Source organism: Belonocnema kinseyi, chromosome 2 (assembly GCF_010883055.1).
Source record: "Belonocnema kinseyi isolate 2016_QV_RU_SX_M_011 chromosome 2, B_treatae_v1, whole genome shotgun sequence".
NCBI lineage: Eukaryota > Metazoa > Arthropoda > Insecta > Hymenoptera > Cynipidae > Belonocnema > Belonocnema kinseyi.
Window position 1 is genome coordinate 54,562,279 of NC_046658.1, and position 18,476 is coordinate 54,580,754.

An 18,476-nucleotide genomic window follows, 5' to 3' on the forward strand; every position below is an offset into this window, starting at 1 on the left:
CATTAAATGTTTAAAACCAAAAATTTTATTATGATTCCAAACTACCCGATTTTTCTCGATCTTCTAAAGACCAAAATATTTTTATGCGTCCCTGCAGTTGAATAATCTCCCACTTCTAGTAATTCTCATACGCTCTTTCTCCATAACGAATCATGCGCCTAGTCAATGTATGAGGTAACAAGCTCACCAAGTTTACTCTTATAAAAAGCGATTACAGCCTGCCACGCAACTTTCTCGGGTACGGATTACAAATGCGGAAAGGTTTTACCACGAGGTTTGAGCATGTTTATCCACAGTCCTCTGACGACTTTTCATCTGCGTGGAACAACGTAAATAACAACTGGTGGTTAGTTCTTAGGCTAGTTTCGTGCGTGATCTGCGAAAAACCATATGCAGAGAAAAAAAACAAGAAGCACTGGCCTCAAGTTCACTTCAAAGGGTCCGGCTTCTTATCGCTAAATTTTCCATCTACAAATAAAGTAAGAGCAGAGAGACCAAAACAAGAAAAAAGTAGGAGCGCGAACTTGGATGTAGAAGATAAAATTCCAGTCGCGTACAGGTCAGTTGAGAGTTGTTTGCAAATCCATGTGGGAACCGGTTGCTATACTAGGATCTTATAGGTATCGCGTGCACTGCCAGCAAGGAATCCACTCTACGACTCTTCAATACTATCCGCAACAGTTTAGACAGTTTTCCATTGGTCTTTGTACTGAAGGGTTGATTGGAATTCTACTAACTGTGAGAAAAGATTGACTGCAGTGATAAACTCTAAATAAGTGTGTCTAGATCGAGTTCAATTTCTTGAAAAATGTTCTGAAACGGTTGTTTTATTGTAATTTCGGGTATAGAATACATGGTATAATGATTTAGGCACCACCATAACTGTAGTTTTATTACCATAGGCCAAAGAAGGCATCAATAGAATTGTAAAACGTAACACTATATTATATAGCACAGACCGATCCATTTTAAATCGAACAAGCGTTCCATGCTCAAGTCACAGTATTATTTGCCACTCAAATATGTTTTTTTTTTAAAGGGAATAAGACGACAGCGTGGGGAAAACAAATATGGTAATCCGCTGGACCCCTTGGTAATCCGAAAAGGTAATCTGGATAAATTTAAGTAATGCACTCTAATAATAGATAATACATTTGCATTCCGAAGTAATCTACTTGGAATCCCAGGAAATCCACATGTTATCCTAGGAAATCCAGCCATAATCCAAGTAATCAGAGTTATTCAAGTAAACCACAAGTAATCCCATGTAGTAAACTTGCAATTTAAAGTAATGCAATTTTAATCTTTAGCAAGATACTCGTAATGCAGAGAAATATATTTTTAACTTGTAGTAATCCACTTTTAACCACGGGTAATGCACTCGAAATACCAGGTACTACAGTCTAATTATAGAAATTCTGCTTGTAATACTTCGTAACCCATCCGTAATCCTATGATATCAACTTATAATAATACGTAATTCACTTGTAATCCCAGCTAATCCACTACAATCCTCTGTAATCCAGTCTAATTCTAGACGTTCTGCTTGCAATACTTCGTAACCCATCCGTGATCCTATGATATCAACTCATAATAATACGTAATTCACTTATAATCCCAGCTAATCCACTACAATCCTATGTAATCTAGTCTAATTCTAGACATTCTGCTAGTAATACTTCGTAATCCACCCGTAATCCTAGGTTATCAACTTGCACCTCAGATAATCCTTTTGTAACCAATAGTAATCCAGAATAATTTGAGGTAATCCGCTTGTGATCCCAGGCAATCCAAAACAATCAAAGGTAATCGACTTTTAATCTTACATAAGACAAGCTACACCTTTATCTCGATGCAATCCAAACAATCTAATATAGTTAATAACTGCTAATACATTTGTAATCCCAATAATCGACTTGTTTCATCTACTAATAATCTTAAACAACCCATTTATAATCCTAGGTAATTCGTGTATTGAAAGGAATTTCATATTTATGCGAGGTAATCCACCTCCGCCAGACCGAATTTTTAGGAGTTGTTTCTCCCTTGGGCAGCACATATCTTGCCGAACTGCCGAACAATTTTTGTTACAAAGTTCTAAGTTCAGAGAAACTCTTCTATAGCGCAGATTTTAGGGCTGGCAGTTGGTGGGAACTAACTCATTATAGCCTGCTTCGGTTTTGTTTGTTCACGTTTGAGTGCTCACCTGAATGACAAGCGCAGCCTCCACGCAGCTTCTGTCACATCTACTTGCGGTGCGGCGTCGATTCTCGGAAGGGCTATAGAAGGGAGGGCTTTTCAAAGATTTTACTGTATTTAAATTTTAAAACTTGAAAACACAGAATCTCAAAAAATAGTCAAACATTTTGTAGAAATGTAATATCTTTTAGTCTAATACAGGCATTATCTTTTTATTCATAATTCGGACAAAATTTCCCGTCCTCTATAGAAATACGTTGAAAGATTGAAACAAAGTTTAAAATTAACAAAATTGCTGGAGTTTTTCTAACAATATTCATAGTCAATTTACTTAGAACTCCGCCGTTTTTATCTTGATCCTTTTATACATTCGTCCAAACTTAATGATGAAAACTCACCCTTTGCTTGCGCCCTCAGAGAAAACATTGTTTCTGTCTAAAAAACGAAAATTCACATTTTTTTGAAAGTAACACAACATGAAAAAATTGTTTCTCCTAAAATGTTCTAAATACATTTCTGTTGATAGTTTCTTCTATCTCGAGTTATTTTGGAGAATTTTGCGAAAATATGTATAAAATCCCTTGGAATTTATTTTTTCTCAATAATACTATTTAAGGGTATCATAAAAAACAAAGGAAGAACACAATTTAATAGTTTGAACAACTTTCATAACAAGTTTTTTCTTTAGGTCTGTGTTTTTAAAATAATCGATATTTATTTTTTCTATCTTACTCCATACATTTTCCACAAAAACGTTTTTGAAACTCTGGAATTATTTTTTTTCTTTATTTTACTATAAAATTTTATTGTTGCGGTAACTAAAATCTTAGAGCATTTAATACATATTTGCCCGAAATTCTCGAAAATAGCGCGAGATAAAAAAAGGGTCAACTGATATTTGTCTACAATTATTTTAGAGAAATAATGTTGCATCTTCCCCTTTCTTCGTATTTTGTGTCGTTTTGGCTGAAAACGTGAATTTTTGTTTTCAGGCAAAAAATACTCTTTAGTATATTACTAAAAAAAAGGAACTCTAAAACTAAAACTTCATTGAACCTGATTTGACAGGAGAAACAAAAAAAACTTTTCAGGGGAATAATTTGCAAGAGATTGAGCTAATTATTATTTTTTGTGTCTTATTTCGATGCTCAGTTTAAGAACCACTATGTCAAAAAATAGATGGTACTACGTACTTATTTTATACACTGTAAAAAAATATTTACGTAAAAATACAAAGTTTCGGAAAATAATATATTGTATCATTGTAAATATCACACACTCCAATGTGTGATTTTACAAAAGTGTGTGAAATTACATCCTCTAGCGATGTAAATAAAAGGACCCACGAAGATCAGAGTAATATTACACACTCGATAATAACAAACTTACACATTCACTCGTACGAACTTTACATTCAGAAGGGAATATTCAGTCGCAGCGTGTAAAAATACCATACCTCGGTAGAATTACTTTCCTGAGAAAGAAAATTACAATACGAAAGCGTCTCTCGTTTTCGTTGTTTATCGACACCTTCATCCTCTAATTTTGGTGCATTGTGATTGTTCATGTGAGGAAAAGAGAACTATTTTCAACTTTGTTGACTACTTTCGCACAAAAATAGATAAAATTCGAGTTATTCCTATTTTGCCTTTTCCATTTTCTACTATTGAAACGGAAACAATTTGGCTATTCAAAACGTATATTTCATCTTTTTGTTGCAGAATATATGTACTTCAAAAAAATACCCATAGTATCTTATGTATGTAAGGTAGGTGGTAACGTGTGTCCGACTTGTGTTTCTTCAAGCTCCATGGAATCGTATATAGTTTGAGCTTCTGAATCCTGTAGCTTTAATCAATTTTATTTCATTTTATTTTTTCACATAATGAATGTGACTTTATCGTGTATAAAATTACCAGCCGAATTGGAATATTACAACAGCTTCAACTGCAAAATTCATCGCTAGGTGGATTTTTACAAATTTTCGTAAACTTACTCCGATACACGAAGGTCCTTTTATGTACATCCACCAGAGATGTAAAATTCAATGGATTTTTGTAGTGTAATTGATGATGTTAAAAGCTATTATGTTAACTGTATTTATATTATATTTATTTACGTACCTCGATCTGGTTGTGTTTATTCAGATAATGCAAAATAATGTACAAATTTTATTTTTCATGATGACTTTAATATTTGCAACTTATTTTCCACGCATTTTTATTCTCAGCTATCTTGAAAAATGTATCATTTCTATGAAAAATCGCTATCTAAAATTTTATGGAAAATTGTATTATTTCTTCATAAAATTAGTTTGTTTGCTTTTTATGTTATTTTTCACGATTTAAACGACGCAAATTTTTAGATATAATTTAGGTGAAAAATGTTGTTAAATATAATGTTGTAGCCCTTGCTGTTTTTCCACAAATTTAAATTTTGTATAATATATTTTTATAACAAGAGTTTATAACAAAATATGTACATCATTTTTGGTTGAATAACTTTTTGTTTTTCATTTTTTTATCTCTTGTGTCGTTTTTACAAAAAACTATTTTTTATTTTTAATTTTAGTCTTCAGGATTAAAAAAATCTACTTGTCCTATCTAAAAATTATGAATAACAAATTTTAAAATCCTTTTTGGGCGAACACTCTTCGTCTAGTAATGCATGCCCGGTAAGAAGGCTTGCATTAAAAGGTATAAAAAATTTTGAATACCTAAGAATGCCTTTTCTGTTTTTCATTTTTTAGTCCTGATTAGGCGCTGAAAATAATCAGATTAGAATCCTTTTCAAAGCCGATCGTAGCTGCCAAACGGAACATCAACTAAATAAAAAATACAATTTGCATTTGAAGCATTGGAACACGCTCGAAAAGCGTGAAATGTGCAAAATCTAATAGAATTGTACACAAGAATACATCTCTTTATCGTAAAATATTCCCTTTTAAATATTATCAATTACAAAAATATAAAATCATAATAAAAAATTAAAAACGTTATGTTTCACCACAGCAAAATGGGTGTGGACAAAAAGGAGATCCAGAAATATTCAATATTTCTCAAGTTACCACTGGATGCATGAAATTGTCCAATACTTTTTAATGCAAGCCTTTTTACATGCTATCACCTTGTGTAATTTTTTCAATCTATTCATATTTTTTTGTAACTTGCATATTTTGGCCGCAAAATGGAATTTTTTATTTTTCATTATTTTTTGTGCTATGAAAATTTGAATTTTTCATGTTTCAAAAAAATTTAAAAAGTTGTTATGGTGATCTTATGGGGCTTTTAAAAAGCAACATTTCTCTTTTCTTGACTTTTTTTGTATTGCGCCTTTTTTGGCTTAAAATGCAAATTTTCTTTGTTCTTTTTTTAAATTTAAAAAATGCTATAATTCTGGACATTTTCTTTCTCATCGAAAAATATCATGAAAATAAATGGTTTGAATTTTCGAGTACTATGATTAGCCGCACGTAGAATTTTCGAATCTTAACAAAAAATAGTCTCAACAATTTTCAAAATGCTCTAACTTTTTAAATCTTTGTTCAAAATAGCTGGATAACGAAACCGATCTTTAATTTCTGACACTCAGAGAGTCTAGCAAAGGCTAATATAATAGAATAATTTTTTCATACGTTATCGTGGTCACTGACAGATATACATACAGACACATTCGTAAAAACCCTGTTTTTCGGGTTCAGGGGTTGTCAAAACATAGACATTTGACAAAAACCGGTGGTGGGGTCAAATTTTACACAAATCTAAGACCTTCTCTGATGATAATGTAAAAATATAACAAATTACTGAGAAAATCATGTTATATAAATATTCTTCACAGTTCCCGTGTAGAAATTATGCCCGGGTTCGGCCGGATTCCGGCAGGGTTGCCCTGCTTGTATCCGGAATCTGGTCAGGCTGCCCGGTCGGATTCTGAATGGTTAAGTCATGCTGCGCTGGTCGGATCCAGGCCGGGGGTACCCAGTCGGCTCCCGGACGGGTTACCCGATCAGATCCCGGATACAAATAGGGTAACCCGGTCGGAATCCGACCGGTTTTTGACTGGGTTCCTCGATCGCATATTACTGGAGCTTTTTTTACCACAAAGAACATATTTTACCAACTGGGAGAGATAAGAACCTTTGTCAGCATTTATTTCCACCTGTAAAAAGATGTTGGGATTTCAATTTTAGAACTGCATTCATAACAATAAATATATTGACTACAAACATTGATTCAATTTAAGTACTAAAATTTAGGTTATGATCCTTAAGTTTCTGTAAGAAATTGCATTGTAAGAAATTAAAGTTAAATTGCATAACAAATTTACCTTAAGCGTAATTTAGTTTGCATAGGTTTTTTTAAAAGTGATAAAATAAATTTCAGAGGTTTCACGTGACATCCTAACCTATGAAACCGGTTTAGAAAATTGATTTAACATTAACGTTGAAGAATATTAATAATGATTACTTATTAACAAAATAATTCACTTACCTTTATAAATAATCCGCTTGCTCCAGAAAATTGGATACAATTTTGTGAAATTTAACAAATTTCTTAACGGATAAGCTGGCGTCAACTGACGTTTTACTGCGTTTTTAGCATTAAAGACTCCGGAAGTCGCCGAATAGTTATTACGTGCAAGCATGATAATGTAATTCAAAGCCTCGTTCGGAAAAAGTTATTTCTCTTCTTATTATGTTTTATAGTTATTCAAGATAATACATAGATACATTAAAAATAAACAAAAATCGTATCACAAAAAAAATAAGTATAATTTCACTGGGAAACTAAATGTTTGAAAATAAAAATAAGTTGGTCAACGATTTCGCAGTCACAGTAAGTCTGGGAACTGCAGAACCAAAAGTGGGAAACCATAGAATTAAAATTAGTTTAATTTTTCTTTCATAATTAGTAAAAAAACACCTAAAGCACAAAAAATTGGTCTTTCGCCTGTCAGATATTCACAAACGACCCACTTACGCCAGTCATTTGTGGATATTTCTTTAGATGTTTTTAAGGTTATGATACTTCTATTATGCACCATTTTTGGCCCGACTGGGTCCCGGTGGGAACTCGGTCAGATCCTGGCCGGGCAATTAACAAAATAGTATCCCGGTTCGACCTGGTCAGATTCTGGTCAGAAACCTTCTTCTGGTCGGGTCAAACCGGGCTATTTCTACGCGGGTTATACCAAAATTAATTGACAGAAAATTCGGAACATTTTGATAGATTTTTAAATATTTCCTTGCTTTCGGTTGTTAAAATTATGGATAAAGAATTTGTTAAAACTGCATTTTCTTCAATCAGACAAGTATATGTGTGAGAATAAAAAAATCAACTATGTTGTATACCGGGAAAACTACTGGCACTCATTCTCCCAAACAAATTTTTCATTATAGGATCTGGTAGTGTACGTGATTCATTATGTAATAACTTGTCCAACCAATATTGAAACTTTATCTGGTACAAAAAATCATTTTTATATGCAGAAATTTCACCCGGTAACACTCCTTTGTCTGCATTTTCCCAAATTAAAATGCTTTTATTTCTTTATATCAAGCTTTTTTTTAATACTGAGATATTTTTATAATAAAACAAACTAATAGCAAATAAAGCTTATTATTGTCACAGGACAGTTATTGAAGATTTTTTAAATGAAAGAGTTGAATTTTTTTAATTTTAATTTATTGATAAATGAACATCGTCGAGAGTACTTGTTAAAATGAAAATTCAAACTGCAAAGTATTTTCTATAAAGGGATGAAAAATGGAAATTGTATAGTTTATTAGACTGATAATATTGCCATCGTCGACCAGTCTCATAGATTTTTTAACGGAAGAAGAACATTCGATACAAAGTAGGTAAGGAATATTAACATAGGTAATACATTTTTTTTCGTTTATTATTTTATCCCCGGCCATGCAATTATTTTCATGGATTTAAGTGCTTACATATATTTCAAGCATCTACGACTATTCATACCAAGTATACCTACTTCTACGTAGTCTTTACATAGTAACATCCAAAGAATGAATAATTGAGATGACGGATGCAACAACTCGACAAGCGCTCGAAACCGCATAAAAGTATTGTTCAGTCGCAAAAATGTATCAATAATAAAAGTGGTCAAAACGTAAAATAAAATATACGTTCGTATTCAGCTTGACGCGACATACAAATTTTTCTTATAAAACTTTTTTATTCGATAATTATAACTTAAGATAAAAAATAAAAACTTAGAAAATGTTTCCGATTCTTAAATCGATTTTTGTATCATAAAACACAACTCGCGATTCTTCAGCCGTTTGCTGATAAAAATGCTTGAAATTTGTATAGTGTATTCTCAATATATAAGCGATGACTATAAACAACGCTCTTTGTTTAAAACGCGAATATGTTTGTTTTTAATTAATAGCAAATTGATTCCGGACGAAAAGCACGTTTTGCCAACTTTTACCAGTGGGACAGTCATCGAAAAAATATTATTTGAAATAAGTTTTTGAAATAAGACTTTGAGAAAGTTTTTCTGAAAATTTAAAGAGAACTGGTCAAAAATTGCAGAAATGGCAGCGAGTTGAAGTCGAAACACGCTGCCGCTGGAGCATTTTGTTGCTCTTTGCTGCTGCTGGTAAATGATTCTGTGACATTAGCATGAGCATGGACTGTCTGATAATTCGAAAATAATTCGCATATATCTGTAAATAATTGAAAGAGCACTAAAAATAAAGAATTTGAGGAATGTACGTTTTTTATACCTATGAGACTATTTGATCTTAACATAAAATGACAATTATTAAATTTGATAAATTTTTCATCAAAGTCCGCTATAATATTTTATTACTTTAGCATAACTGCTTAGAAGTAGTGTTTTTTTTATTAGCACTACTCGATAAATCAGGTTTTTAATTACCATTTGAATCAACATATTAACTGCAGCGAAGACATAAATAGTCGTAAATTAAGTTTTTTTTCCTAGAAAATTAACGCTTTGCATTTAGCATTATAAACATCGGCACTATAAAGAGATTCCTGATACTGTCATTTGCGACTAGTAGTGTCATCTAACAAACGTTAAAGAAACATTTGATCTAATTCGAATTACCAAATGGGTAACTCAGTGCAAGAGATTTAAACCAACTGTAAATTTATTACCCAATTACTAAATATTAAAAGAAGATAATATTACATTTACGTAAATGTGTAATTATAAAAAAGCACTCTAATTACAAAATTGTTAGAAATTAAAAGAAAATTTGAAACGCCAAGAACAAAAAAAATGATTAACTTTCACAATTTTTGAATCCTAAGGAGACAAATTAGGCAAATTTCAGTTATAAAATGTGTACAACATAAAAATGTCCTTATTAAAAATTTTCATAATTGGACAGAATATTACAATTCACACTTATTTTATGAAAACATATTGCAAATTTTTAATAGTTCATATTTCATTATGAGATAGAAAATATGATTGAAAAAGCCATTTGTCAATTTTACGTACACCAATTTTAAATGTCGTGTTAAAAAAAAAATGTTTTACAGTAAAAAAATCTTCTCTTTTCACAAAAAACAAGAATAAATTATTGACTTCTAAGATAAAATTTACCTGACCAAAATATTTATTTGACATATGCGATATATCAAACGGCTGCGTCTAGGTTCACCGAAAAAATTTCCTCCATAAATTCGAAAATCCTGGCGTTATTTATTTTTTTAAATCGTTTGACTTTATTCAAATGATTTTAACCAAAGAATGACTCACCTAAACTCACAGAATTCATAGGCTGCACATCGGTTAATTTATACTTTAAAGTGTTTGTTTACAATATTTGTAGTCTTCATTGAGGACAACAGAAACTAAAGGTTTGTTGAACGAAAGTAAAGGATTGAAATTAGCTGAGTGTCCACTATAAAGTATAAACTAACTAAATTGCAGCCTATGTATTCTGTATGTGTAGGTGAATGATTTTTTCGTTAACAACATTTAAATAAAGTGAGACCATTTAAAAAAAATGAATACCGCGAGGATTTTCAAATTTGCGAAGAAAATTTTTTCAGTAAACCTAGACGCAGACGTTTGGCATATCACATTATGACAAAAAAATATTTTCGTCAAATAAATTTTTATATTTCGTCAGATAAACTTACTGCAGCGTTTTTATTCTATTTAAAGGTAAAATTTATTCCTGGAGGTGATTGTGATCTTAAGTATATTGACTTAATTTATTACTTTTTAATACAAACAATGTTATGTATTTAAGATTTTTCTTTTTTTTTTCTTTACATATAAAGAATTTAATTATATTTAAAATTCAAATTTAACGACATTAATCAATGCTTTTTCAGTAACAAAGAAATGATAAGATGAAGAGTATTTTGTCACGCCAGTGTTAATCTGAGGATGGAAATTTTGTGACGAGACGGCGATATAGACCAGCAAGTCATGTTGCTCGTGGTAAGTGAGAACAATATTCTCGCCTTGATTATGTAGCTTATAATTAGCGCGTAATATATTGAATCGTTTCCTCCAGAGTCAGAAAGATAACTTCCAAGAAACGATTTAAAATATTAATTTCACTTATTTTTATTTCTTTATTCTCGATAATAACACAAACTGCTTGTATTTTTTATTCAACATAATTCTTTCGAAGGACTTGCATAAGTTGACAATCAACTTCTAAGCTTTTGAATATTTGCAATGAATATTTTATTTGATATGCAGACATGTATTATTTTTTCAGTAATGACGAGAAATCTACGTATAGCAATAATTTTTTTCTGACAACGTTGCAATAAAATTGTAATCTACAGTTGATTTGAAATTTTTTTTTTTTAATTTTTGGATGTGTGGATTTTCTCAATTTTTAAATTTTCATTCTTCAAATCTACAGATTAATTATTGTCAACAATTTTCATCATCAATGTAGTAAAAATCAGAATAATTTAGTCCATCAGAGATTTGTGCCCACATATTTTTTCAACACAACGTTAAGTTTATGGGTTACTTTCCCCTAAAAAATTACGTTTTTATATTTTGTTTACTTTATTTAAGCTTTAGCAATTTTTGTTTGAACAATTTGTTCAATAATGACCGTTACGATCAAAATTATACCTTATGTTTTAGCTTTTTCGTAACAGACATTATTAAACAAAATGTTTAACAAATCGACCATTTTTCTACCCACGAAACTTTACAGGTTAAAAAATAGTTCATAACATCATAAGTAATCTATGTAGAAAATTATTGAGGCAGACTTGCGTCCAGTGAGGGCATTGTCTAGACCGTCTTATGTAGACGGTCATTTCGGACCCTAATCGGGTGCTCGCTAGCCCTCAATGATAAACAAATTTCAGTAATAAAAGTAAACATTCCTTTGCACATTTCCCAAAATAGTTAGGGTGCCTAAAAGTATCAAAGTCAAAAAATGAAAATGAAAAAACTAATTTTTCGTCTCATAATCTAGTCAGTCTTTTCGGTCCCTAATCCGGTCCTAGATAATTCGACATACCGAAAAAAATCTAAGTGTCTCATCAAAATATTTTTTGTATATTTCCAAAAAGACCCATGCAGTTTAAAAGTATAAAAAATCAAGTAAAAAATTTAAAAAAAATTATTTACTCTTAACCATCAAGCCTGTTTTTTGGACCCTAATACGATGCTGGCTAGCCTACCAGGACCAAACAATTTTTTAAGTATTGAATCCAAAAGTTATGGTGCACATTTCCAAAAATATCCAATGTGTTTGAACGTATAAACGAGAAAGAAGAATGAACATTGAAAACAAAGATATTTTTCCTCATCTAGGCAGTCTTTGAAATCATTCTTAACGTCAACCATCTGAAATAGATTTGACAAGGCCGATTGACTAGCAGTAAATTAGCTTGTCCAGACTAGCAACATATTAGTTTGTCTATGCCAGCAATTGCACATCTATGGATCACTGTATGTATTTGGGTTTGCACATTCAAAATAGTGAATTTTTGATAAATTCAAATTACACTCCATGATATGCATTTTCCCTTGAAAAAGCAGCATACGTACTTACAACTTGTTTACTATATTTATGCTACATTTCATGTTAGACATCGTTAAAAAATGACTACAAAGTGAAAATTTGTAATTATAATATAATTTATTTCAAATTCATCAAAACAACTTTAAGAAGATGATAAACTCATTCTTGTGCGCGGGCGCGTTCTCCTTGAGCGTTGCGCGCACAGCTCGCAAGTTTGAGCGCGCCCAGTGTGAGCATCTGATGGATCTCGCGCTTTGCGCTAGATAATATATTTACATAGCACTACGAGCTCGGTTTTTGTACTTCCCAACTTTAACATTTATTCCTTATTTGGTATTAATCTTTATTTGCAGCTACCCTGAAAAATGTATTGTTTAAATAAATGTATATTAATATAATTCATTATGTGCATTGGTATTAAAACAGGGGTATTTTTATTATCTTGTTAATATTATTTTTCACGATTAAAACAAAAACTACATGTCATCTCAAAACATATTTTTTAGAAAATTTGTGGATATGATTCAGGCGAATAATTTTGTGCCTTACCATTTTTCGTGTCTGGTGTCGATTTTCCAAAAATTAAATTTTTCTTCTTTTATTGTTATTTGTTGAAATTTTGCCAAAAGCATGCACCCCATAAAAAAACCGACTTTTAACAAATTTGTATATATTTTTTGGGAAAGAACTTTTATCAATCCATTTTTGGCAGCTTCTGTCGTTTTTCAAAAAATTTTAGATTTAAACTTAAAAATTGTTTGGTTGAACGATTTTTTAAAATTAATTTGTTTGTACCTTATATAGTTTGACTAAAAACGGAATATTTTATTTTAAATAACATTTTTCACGATTAAAACGAAAAAGATGGGTCTCATGAAACAAATTATTTTGAGTAAATTTGTTTATCTTTGTGAGATGAAAATGTTGTCTCTTCAATATTTTTTCACATTGTGTATAGTTATCAAAAAATGAAATTTTTTCATTGAATAAAATGAATTTTAAATGGATAAAGCAAGAATCGTTTCTCAAAAAACACTGATTAATAAACTCGTCCAAAAATGCATGGCAAATTTTTTGTGCATGCTAGAGGACATCGACCCCCCCCCCCCTTCATTTTATTCCAAATGTGAAAAAAGAAATTCCCTAATTTAAAAATTTTTTTACTTTAACAGGTGCCGGTTTTGACTTGAAGTTCCCCAAGCACAATGCATGGGAAAAAATCACTTTTTTGAGTTTTTAGAATAATGTTTTCGGCCCGAAAAAATTTGACGGGAAAGTATGGGGGCCTGTAGAGAACTATCTAACAAAGAATTAAATCTATTAGACATATGGGCTTGATACCCCTAATACACCCCCACCAGTACCTGAAAACTACCCTTAAAACCAAAAATGTCCATTCTTCATGAATTAGACCTTTTGACCACTGTCTTTTTGGTCTTTTTTATATGGAATTATTAATATTGCTCTAGTGGAATATTAATTATCATTCTTCAATTAATTTGTAATTATTTAAAGAAATTCAATTTGTTAAAATAATTTTGCTTCTCGAAAATTCGTGTTTTGTCCTAAAAAATATTACTATTAGTCTAGCGAAATATTTATTAACATTGGCACAATAATATTCCATTATTACACATGAAATTTGTGTAAACCATTTTTTTCTAAAAACGAATGGAATGTGTTTAAATAATTTTTTTATTAAAAATTATTAATATTTGTTCAGTGTAATATTTATCATCATTGTTTGATTAATCTTAGTATAAAGCGATTCACTTCATCAAAAACCCAAAAAATTTTTTTTACTTTTCACGTATCTGTGGCCCTTTTAGAGGTAATTCAAAATTTTGGATTTTTTTCGAATTTTAAACGATTTTTGACTAGTCTACGTTGAGGGGGTTGAGGATTACCCCCATATAAAACCGCTGAAAATGTTGTCAGTTTTCGCTTATCTCAGCGTTTTCAAGATAATTCAAAATTTTCATTTTTTTGGGGGTTATTTAAAACAAAATTTTATTGGTTATTTCAAGTTGGTCGAAAATATAACCTATCTTACAATCACTTAAAATCTACTTAGCTTTCATGTTTCCATGACCGCTTTTGAAAAAAATAAAAGATTGGAATTTTTCAATGTTGAAAATTTGTTTTTGTGTTTAGTTTGGGGTGCCTGAGGACCATCTCTCTTTATTATATTGCAAGAAAGTTTTATTTTTGCTCAACCATATTAAAAATGATTTTATACATTTTTTTGTCTATAAATAATGAAATTATTTAAAAAAATTGTTTAAACAAAAATTGATCCATATTTCGAAATCTTACACAAGATATTCGTAATCAGGGGCCTCTTTTTGACCTCTCAAAAAAGAGTAACCTCGGGGACCTATTAGTGCATACAGAAGTGTTAGTGGCGACTCAATTTTCACAAATAACCAGTACCTTCTCATTAAGATGAAACTGTAAAAAAGTTTGAGTTCCTTTGGTAAATGCTTTCAACCTATATTTAAGTCTTCTTTTTTCAACAGCTGCAATTGCGAATTAATTTCACCTTTCAACTTTTTTTTTTCAACTTTCAACTTTGCATCCTATTTATACCTCTTGTGGTCTTCTTCACAGCCACTTTACAGGGTTTCGGTCATTGCGTAACAAATTTTACAGACCATGCAATCTGTATTTACGTTTGCTTCATATTCCTTGTTTCTGTTGTAAATGTACGTTCACTTTTTCTTTCTCGGTCTTTATAAGTACTGAGAACGACGCGACGCAGCAAACTTTTGTGACACGATCCATTGTGAAACAAACACAATGGATCGTGTCGCCTAGCATCTTTGCACAATAAGATTGAGTACATTTTTTAAATAAAAGTATAGCCAATAGCCATTATCCTTTTCGAAGAATGGGCTATTAAGTAAATGGATTCTATTTTATCTATAAGAAGCAGTATATTGACAAAAAAAGATCTATTAATAATTTTTGTATATCTTGATGTAGGCTTCCTGGCATGCCTAGAAAAAGAATAATGCAGGTTAAAATTATTCATTTTACAGTAGTTATTCAGAGTTTTAGCTTTTGCTTTCTCTTTAGAAAATATTTATAATACTTATTTGATCCTAATGATCAAGGCCTCATTTTATCTTTTGAAGGATTCTCTACAATCATATGTGGGTGAGTTTAATTTTTTTTTAATAATTTAGAAATCATACAGTTGTTATTATAATAAACAATGATAGTTTGAATTTTAATAAATATCACCCACATAGAATTGCATAGAATTCTTCAAAGAATAACATGAGCCGTTGATTATTTGAATTAAATAAAAATGGTAACTTTTCGTAAATATTTGAAGACATTAATAATAGATCTATCTTTCGATTTTCTAAATAATTTTAAAGATTGGTGACTTTGCAGGTTGATTGTACATAGTGCACATCCTTAAGTGTACTGTGGCATTACTGGCCATTCGTGGCATTAGGTTGATCCTTACAAACATTGTTCAAACTTTTTCTTCGAATTCTTTTGCTCACAGGAGCGGGTTACGTTAAAATGGTAAAAAAATTAGGTGCTTTAAATTGTAGACATGATTTTCATGAGAAAAATCTTGTTAACAGCTACAAAGTAAGTTCTGATCTAAAATTAAACATTTCGAAAAAATCCATGATTGAAGCGATATAAAGAAAAGCCTATAATTTTGGTCTCATTATCGTTAATACATTTTTTGGATCTTTTTGTAAAATCGAAAAACAAGTTATACAATAAGCCATTTTTGTGGATGTGTATTTTGACTTTTGAAAATTTTCTACCTAATAATCTCACTTTCGGAAAATGTAGGTTAATTCCTTATATCATGACAACCTTCATATTATTAATTCTTAGGAAATATGCTGATTACAGGGATCTTTCATTTTTAATATTTTTTTGCTAACAGTTCAAGATACCATCCACACTCAACTCGCTTTCAGTCACGCCGTCTTCGGCCTTCCTAAAACTGTTGGCGCCCACAGTTTCTGAAGGGCGCATGGCAAAAGCGGTTGCGACAGTCGTCTTGGAAGGTTCGCAATGCGCGATTACTCAGTCAAGTATATTGCGCAATAGCATACATTCCAATGAAAACGGTTCAGGCGGCCCTGACTGTTTCCGTTTCGACCCCCCCCCCCCCCCCCCCCCCCCCCCCCCCCCCCCCCAATTCCGTTCGAGGCTTTCTGAAGACAAACCCAGCACTAGACTGAAAGCGGGAGTTTGGTGTGTTCAAAATTGACTTCTTCATTTGTGATTTTCTAAAAGTTATCTTGGTATGACGGTCATGAAAATACTTACCATTATCAAAACTGGTACGTCTACTCTAACTTAATAGCAAACAGAAGCTTATTTTCGAAATCTTGTTAAAGATTTCTGTGGAATAGAAACTCTAAATTATATAAAAGTAACAAGTTTGCCATTTTTTTAGGACAGATAAAATGTATTGGGCTTCATTGGATTTAACTGGATAATTCTCATGAAGATGTCTTTGTACAATCAATACTCTGTTTCACAGCTGAAATAAAGCCAAGTAATGAGTGTCATTAAAAATAAGTTAAATAGCGATTGGCAAATTCCTCATTACACGTAAAAGGGACGTCCAAGAGAAAATGGTTGAACGCGTTTCGTGTAAAAATTTCTGTAAGAATGCAAAACGCCTTTGAATTTTCCGCACGAATGTATCACTTACAATAGATTTCCAATCTGCTTCGCTAGTATTTCGTATTTTTATGAATACAAATCCAGAGTGTACAGTGTACAATTAATCCCCTGCTTTTCCCCTTTGTATAAATTCCTATTTTTCCCCTAGCATCGAAAAACTTTTTTTTCTTTATATACACGATCCATATAATATTTAATCAAACTAAAGATTTATCGAACAGTAAACAAACCTCATTTTTTTAATTAATCTCAAATGAAGAAACTTTGTGCACTTAAACTAAATAGAATCAATTATTTCTTATGTTATAGAAGACATTTAAAATATTCTTATAATGCTTAATATTAAAAAATGATATATTGTGGATTTTTGAATAGTTTACGTTTTTAATATTAGAAAATAAAAATGTAGACGTGAACGCACACTAGCATTTGATTTAAACGTGCAAAAAAAAATTAATGGGAAATTTTATATTAATCTATATCAAAGAAATTTCAAATGATTTTTGCTTATTTTACTGGATTTTATCGAGTTTCTAGAGAACTTTACTGCCGCACAAATTAAAAAGATACATAAGTCCAATCTGACTCGAACTGAGAAAATCGAGAAAAACTTCTTGCCCAAAGAACTTTAATATCGAATAAAATTTTGGATAATTAAGATATGTTATTTGGGTAAAAATAAAGTGCTTTTTCATATTTTGCCATAAAAAATTGATTTTTCAAACAATTTATATTAGAAAATGGACTTGCGATGTTTCACTCGTCATGGAAAGTCAAAAATACAAGGCAAAAATAACACAAAGTCACTTGCGGACGATGCCTTTGTCGAAGAGCTCGAGCACATCCTCAAAATACTACATCAAAACATACGTAAGGGACATTGTGTATTTAATGGCTATTCCGAACTTACCCGAACGATCGCCGCTAGTGTATAGCCGAATTTAGCCGGGACTTATTTCCCGTGGATTTCCGATCAGAGTTCGAGCTGATTTACAAGGCTAAAAGATATGTAAGGGCAAGCGATTCTTTCCGTTTGTCAATTCGCGTCGCACTCGGTCACTTTTACAACGCAAGAAGACACAAAGTTCTTTAGGTTCTTTTTTATGTGTATGCTGATGACGTATTGCCTTCCTTGTACAACTTTTAGGACACGCAAAGTGCTTTGTTTATCTTTTTCTGTTTTATTTTTCAACTTTTTCGACTTTTCTCATCTAGAAAAAATCGTTTTTTACAAAAAATATTAATAATTTTTAGATTTTATTAACACAGTTAGATGCAGCTTTCTCTTACCAATACAACGATACCAAAAACTCATTTTTCTGCAAAATATTCCAAAGATTTTTAAAAGATTTTATTTTTAAAATGAGTAGAAATCCTAACATCTAATAATTTATTATTACGGGTTTTAAATGGTTTTTTTTCTGAATATTATCGAATAAAAATATAAGGACTTCATCATGCGGTTTACGCGTGTGGGTCTACCGCGATTATTAAATACCAGGTGTATACATATGAAACCGGTATTTTTTCAAGAAAAAAACACATTTATTTCAAGAGAATGATAACAAATATTTTATTCAAAGTATGCGCC

General features: G+C 31.2%; 1 protein-coding gene across 3 annotated transcripts in view; it reads left to right on the forward strand.

Moving 5' to 3' along the window:
• Positions 1–311: 311 nt before the first annotated feature.
• The window catches only part of LOC117166885 (alpha-tocopherol transfer protein-like), a 67,773-nt gene continuing 49,608 nt past the window's right edge, over positions 312–18,476 (forward strand). For 2 of the 3 annotated variants that reach the window (XM_033351307.1, XM_033351311.1), the window contains exons 1-3: positions 312–559; positions 1,040–1,106; positions 10,545–10,653. In XM_033351307.1, coding sequence (XP_033207198.1) covers positions 10,642–10,653 — 12 coding nt within the window. In that variant the 5' untranslated portion in view covers positions 312–559; positions 1,040–1,106; positions 10,545–10,641. The remainder of the gene's footprint in view (positions 560–1,039; positions 1,107–10,544; positions 10,654–18,476) is intronic. The other variant, XM_033351308.1, reaches the window with a different exon arrangement.